The 6,965-nt window shown below is 30.2% G+C and overlaps 1 protein-coding gene across 1 annotated transcript in view; it reads right to left on the reverse strand.

Moving 5' to 3' along the window:
- LOC105625666 (ubiquitin carboxyl-terminal hydrolase 45) overlaps window positions 1-4,563 on the reverse strand; it is an 11,947-nt gene extending 7,384 nt beyond the window's left edge. The window contains 6 exon segments of the mRNA XM_012206989.1: window positions 1,012-1,179; window positions 1,361-1,517; window positions 3,686-3,873; window positions 3,958-4,046; window positions 4,049-4,093; window positions 4,479-4,563. Of these exon segments, the coding sequence (XP_012062379.1) occupies window positions 1,012-1,179; window positions 1,361-1,517; window positions 3,686-3,873; window positions 3,958-4,046; window positions 4,049-4,093; window positions 4,479-4,563 (732 nt within the window).
- Between the last annotated feature and the right edge of the window lie 2,402 nt (window positions 4,564-6,965).

Below are 6,965 nucleotides of genomic sequence, written 5' to 3' on the forward strand. Positions count from 1 at the left end.
GTGTGTGTTGGTTTTTAAGTTAAGTTATAGATACTATATAAAGTAAAGTAATACTAATAATAAGTAACTACTACTATATACTAACTTTATTAGTATATAATTATATATATATATATATATATATATATATATATATATATATATATATATATATATATATACATATATATATAGTATATATATATATATTATATATAGTATATTATATAGTTATATAATATATCTAATTACTCCAGAACGAAATTTACAGATTAGACAGATTTAGTTCAGAGTGTAAAGCTAATGGAAAAGCATTAAAAAAATATTACTGCAGTATATGAGAAAGTACTTGGAAATTTTGACATCTAATGAGTAGTTCATGAGAGTTCACATTGCTGGCGAATATTTGAAAGAAAACCTGAATGAGAATCCGCATTAAAACATATTAATTCACAAAAATATCTAGAGATATTAGTACGAAGAATATTATATTGTAGGTTAAACAACAAATGAATTATAAAACATTGGAAGATATTTGATCATCCAGAAAAGGAGTAATATGATCATATTTTCTAATAGAAATAGAAGAACGATACATAAGAAAAACGAAAACAAGAATTTTAAACTATTTGGATTCGACAAAGACAACTTTGATTGAGACAAAGAATATATACAACATCAGCATAGTCGAACAATGATACAAAATGAGACAAAATTGCATAACATGTTTTTATGAGACAGATAGATGTATTGTTGTTTGTTGAGAGTTTCTCTCGTCTTTCAAGAAATGACGCAGAATACAATTTGCTTATTTTCAATTATCTTGAGATTAATTTACATTTTCAACATTGTTACTGTTGTAGTAAAATTATTTCTTCCCCAGAAAAATTGCTATTATCATATATGCAGAATGATAAATCTAAGAAGCAAATCTGGATCTTTTGCTTCTTCCTTAGGCAACTGTTGTAATATTAAACATCCCACAAAAATCTTGAGATAATAAAAGACAATTTTGATGAGAGGTAAACATACCAACTCTACTTCCTCCTCAGCATCGACAGGTTTGTGCTTTCCACCTGGTAAGACAAATTTCTGCCCAGGTATACGTAAGTCATCCAGCACTTTCACTAAGTAAGGTGTTTGCGCTAGACATTGAAGTACAGCATTGAAAAAACACGTGTTTCCTAGATTGGCTAAGCCCTATAATGCATAATTAAAAAATTCCTTAATTAAAATAAATATTTTTAACATTATTATACAATTTATCTCATTATTGCGTTATATATTAAAAAAGAAATTATAAAATCATGGCAAAAAAGATTAAGAAGAGCAACCTGAAATTAAATTATACAAAAAAGGATGTATCATATAATTCACATACTCCGACTTTAGGAAGATTATTCAATATTTTATGTTCTTTCTCCTGTACGTCGATTATCATCTCTTTTTGGCACTGAATTGCTGGCATTTTCAATTGAGATATTTGTGGTATATTAACATATTTTTTGATAAACTCTACAGTTTCTAGGAGTTTTTTCCTGAAAAGTAAAATAAATATAAAAAAAAGTAAAACAAATATATATATTTGTAAACATAAACATGCTTCTTATTAGGTGTATGCAAATATAAATATAAATTATTTTTTATAAAATTTTATATTTAATGTTGAAACATATAAGTATAATTCAATTATAGGAAAGTAATATATTTTTTCTATTATTTTTCAATATTTTCCTCAACTTTTCAGGCAAAATATAGGCTGATATTCATAAGTTAATATTTCATGTGTCATATGACAAAGCTGTTGATTGACTGTAAGACAGAGAGGTTCTCAAATCTTTCTATCCTATAGCTAGTCAATATGCTAAAAAAATGTATTATACGATCAACCAATATATGAAAAATGTATCATATGGATCAATCGATGAATTTGTAATAACTCTTGCGATAATCGCTTGTTCCTATTTTGTGCTACGCGATTCGATAACTTCTGATAATAATGAGCTCATATTCGCACTGAGATGACTAATTGTAACTACGGAATTGCGCACTTGAGTAGATTCTTGTAATTGTTCTCATTTCAAATATCAAATATATGTTTATCATTTTCTTACTATTAAAGGAAGTAATTCTTATTTGTTCTCTCGCCTTCCGATTCATTCCCGCTTCGAATAACCCATCCCCACCGTCTATGCGGAGCTGAGCAGTCGGGTGTCATCCGTCGTATTAAAGAAATATGGAGAATAATTATTCAAGATTTAAAGGAGTAATGAAGAACGGCACGCTCACTCGTGCCTGGCGCCCAACTTACATTAAGAGAGAATTCATGATAATTCAGTGAGTAACTACCGACTTAGAGTATCAGATTAAAATCATTGGTTGTCGAATTGTGATAACAAAAAAGCGACGAAATTGTGCCATCGATCGAAACTACGATCACGAATTATAGAAAAATTTCCGTAAAATATCATTCATAGTCTGTTCTTATTTCAAGGGCATTTCAAATAATGTGACAACTGGCTTATATCTTAAAATTATACTTAAAGTAATCTTAATATAATAAAATATAAAAATCGATTATGAATATCAACCAGATTTCAGCACGATAAAAAGATTTATAATCTTTGCTTGCAATAAATTCATCAACAATTTGGAAACAATTATTTCAAAAGAAATTTGTAGAAAGAATATCACGATTGATTAAACGTGTTTTATTAGTGAAAGGTAATTTTTTTTTTATGAGAAGTTTGACAAATAACTATATTTCATTTTTATTAAAATAGATAAATTTGTTTTAAGTATTTTACAGTTAAACGTCTATTTCACTTAATATCCTGATATCTACCTGATTAAGTAGATATATTGAATCAGAGTATCCTGATATTTGGCTAATCAATTCAAGGATAATTCTAAGATATTCCAGGTAAAAATCTTGATTTTTTTAAAATCAATTAATCTTCATCAGTTGATTAATTTTCATTTATTCACGCAAAAATTATGTCTTTTTATATTCAAATTTTAGAATTCCATGGCAAATTAATTAAAACGCAAATAAATTTGAAACAATATTACTTCATAAATAATAGCTGCTTTATAAATAATAAATGAACATTCAATACAAACGATTTTATAATTATAGACATTAAATTCAAATTTTTTATTAATAACTTGTCTTATTGTATCTTTAAGAAAATGTTTATATCCAAACATAACTTTTCTCTTTATTAACATATCACAAACATCACTATATAAATACTTATTAATTAATTGACGTTTTATTAAGTTATTAGTCTAATTTTCAATGTACATACTTGCTTTTAAAGCTTCAATGATTCTACAATGATTATAAAATTCATCATTACCAATTCATCATTACATAATTCTTGCACATAAGCAAGAAATATTTCTTATTTCTTTCTTTTTTCATGATTCGATTTTTTTAAATAAAAGAATAACAAAAATTATAGGTCAGTCCTGAAATTGTACAGGTATTTCAGGAGTTTTTCAAGATATATTAAATTCCAGGATAATTCTAAAATTCAAGGATGTTCAAAGATTGCTGGATATTTTGTTGAACTAATTTTGGTGGTATCTAGAAATGTTTTGATAGTGTACAGTTTGGACAATAAATATTGAATTTCATAAAAAATATTGGATAATTTATTTCTACACCTAATACATTAAAACAGTTTATCACTTAGCTCACCTACTGTTAGGATGAACTTCAATTTCACACTGATAGCACCAAACACTCCAATGGTAAGAATCCGTCACCATGCAATGGCAGTCGCTATGAGGCTTCCTATAATGCTCAAAGGCATGCTGCTTTTCCTCTTTACTACAGCCTTGTTCTCCACATTGCAAGCAAATCCACAAGGGCTTTGAAATATCACACTGCAAATATAAATAATTTTATATTAGATTTTAACACCTAGTATACTATTTCAATCAAATAATTGTGTTTACAATATCATTTACAATCTCCTCTGCTGTCTTGAGATCCATCTCTAGTTTTTTGCACATGGAACATTTGCTTAATATACCAGTCTTTTTTAGATTTTTTTTATTTTGTTCAGGTTAATGGCCTTTGCTATGTGCGGACATTTTGCACCTGCTAACAGTCAATTAATATTACTCTTATAATAAAATATAAGTTCAACTTAAATGTCTTTTTAAAGATTTTATAAACATTTTTGAATGTGTTAAATTATAAAATGTTTGTTTTTAAATTATTAAGTATTAAATTATTAAGTATTAAATTATTAAGTATTCGGATGTTAAATCTTTCGATTTTAAAATTTCTAAATTTGCTTTGTGTTGCTAAATTTCTAAGTTGCTCGATTTGCTATTAACTCTATTTTGAAAATTCAAAGATATATCCTTAGGGATCAGAGAAACCAAAGCGAACATAAAAAATTAAAAATGAAAAAATAAGGAAACTAGGCAGTCCAAAATAATTTCAAAGATATCAGAAACTCTGGGAGACACGCGTTTCTAACCTGAGCTTGTCTCCTCACAAGACTCTGTGGAGGCCTCACTGACGTCGGGATTCGCGTCCGGTTGCCTATTCCGCTTTTTACTCATCTCGCCACGCTACTCGTAAACGTTCTCGTCGTCGCGTACACGTCCGTGTTCGCCGCTCCACAGATCACGTCAGTTAAATCCTTATTGTGACGTTTACGTGTACAAAAAAACCATGTGGAAACTGGGCTGCGTTCTACTTAAAGGTGCCTTTTCATACTGATGCTTGACACCATAGACTTAGATAAGACTAAGATAGATGAAGCAATGAGCATTCATACGAGAGAAGCTGAAGACTTGATAGAAAGAGAAAGAAATAATCGCGGAGTAGTTTTCTTCTTTTCTAATAGTGAATCGATTGGTCGCCGCGGCAAGCTGGAAAGTGGCCGAGAGCAATGAAGATAGAAGTTCGAGAGTTGGATCAAGCTGATTAGTCCCCTACCGCTTAATGTAAAAGAAAGAAACAACTATGTCTAGAGTAGAACTGTCCTTCAATGTGGTCTTCAGCTTCTCTCGCATAAATGCTCCATCTATTTTGTAAATCTACACTCAATACTCATTTTCAGCATCTTAAAATAAGTCATGTGATCAAAATTGATGCTTATTCGTTAATTTCACTTATTTTGACGCCGAAAATGAGCAGCAATGAAAAGACACCTTTAAGCCTTAAGCCATAAGGAATGGACGAATTACAATCAATTATTCTCCTCGCATACGACTGCAGTTGATCAGTTTCTTACGGCTTAAAACTTATTAGTAGATTCGGATTAAGAGTAAAATCACATGGTGCGGAAAAGACTGCAAAATAGAGAATGTGTCGTAGAAGCAATCAGCGTTATTCTGCGTTATTTTGAATAGCGCTTATTGTATACCGTGATTTCACCCAAGAGCTGACGCATATAAAATTTCTATAACAGTAAGGCTAAAGTCCCATGAGGTATATTTATCGCGTATTGCGTAACCGCGTAACCAATCAGAAGTAATCCAATCAGAAGTAATCTGTTGTGGTTTCGCGTTTTACTGATTATTGATTACGCGATTCCGATTATGCGGTTCCATCCATCTCATGGGACTCCAATCTAAAGAGCTCCGCACAATAAAAGGAACAGAAAACAGAGAATTTCAACCTCAGAAATCATGTATTGTGGAATACACTGATAGGTTGAAATTCTTAAAGGCATTCTACAATGCGTTGCAAACACCTGTTGTCAGTTGAAAAATTGCAACAATCAATTAGAAGCGTTAATGGTATTATTTATACTTCTGATTAATTGTCGCGATAAACGTTTCAATTGGCAACGGTTGTTTGCAACACATTGTAGAATGTCCTTTATTCTCTGTCCTCTATTCCCGATTCCTTTCATTGTGCGGAACTCTTTGTCTTAAGACGTGAACTTAGCCGATGAGTCAATCAGGATATTGCTTTAGATCTACGTATTCTAACGGAAATAGAAATAGTAGTAACCTTATCCATAAGGCGAGTTTCAACTAAAATAAAATTTATCTTATTGCAAGATTATGGATAAGTTTACTGTTATTTCCATTTCTGTTAGATTACTATCTAAAGAAGTATCCTAATTGACTCATCGCCTTAAGTTTGCATCTTATGTATACTGTTACGGAATTTTATGTGCGGCAGCTCTAATTGGTCAATTTCTTACGGTTTAAGGTACATGTTCATGCATGGTGTCGCTCGCGACAAATGAGTCATGTGATTTGATATGTGGTTCATATAAATGGGTTAATAGCGATAAATTTTTGACAGTGACCCAATTTCCACCGAGGATTTAATCCAGATCAGAATGTAAGAACCAATCATCTACAGTCGAGCATTCTCCTATTGTTCAATTGTAAGGCATTCTACACAAAAAATTATCCAATCACATTCTATTATAAAGACAAACGTAAAATTGAATGATTTTCTTTATACATATGATTATGCAGCTGTGCAAGCACAGTATATACAGTAGCGCAACTCTCCTGATTTTGTTTCCCAAAATGGAGTATGCATGCGTGAAATAAGTAAGTTGCCCAGTCATCTAACGTCATCTAAACTTCTCACTTCTTTCTTTTTTCGTTCTCTCTTTCAGGGCCATTTAAATATGTTTCTTTATCTAACGATTTAAGTACGTTGTTTATTTTCCTGAATTGCTTTCGTTTTAGCTAAAAAATCTGCTTTTATGTAGTGCAATTCTAATAATTTATTAAAACACAAGCGATTTAGCAGAAAAACAAGCATCGTGTATTGCTGTCGTTAATTGAAATATTTTACAGTAATATTTGTATTGTACAACATTTATATAATATTTTATATCTTCTTATTTTTGTATTTTTTTTATTTTGCAGTGCATTATAATTATAAATCTATTTCTTTTAGTTTTATTACATTTAGATTAAACTTTAATGTACAAATGACCTAGAGAGAGAGAGAGAGAGAGAGAGAGAGAGAGAGAGAGAGAGAGAAG

The sequence above is a fragment of the Atta cephalotes genome (genome assembly GCF_000143395.1).
Source record: "Atta cephalotes unplaced genomic scaffold scaffold00003, whole genome shotgun sequence".
Classification (NCBI taxonomy): domain Eukaryota; kingdom Metazoa; phylum Arthropoda; class Insecta; order Hymenoptera; family Formicidae; genus Atta; species Atta cephalotes.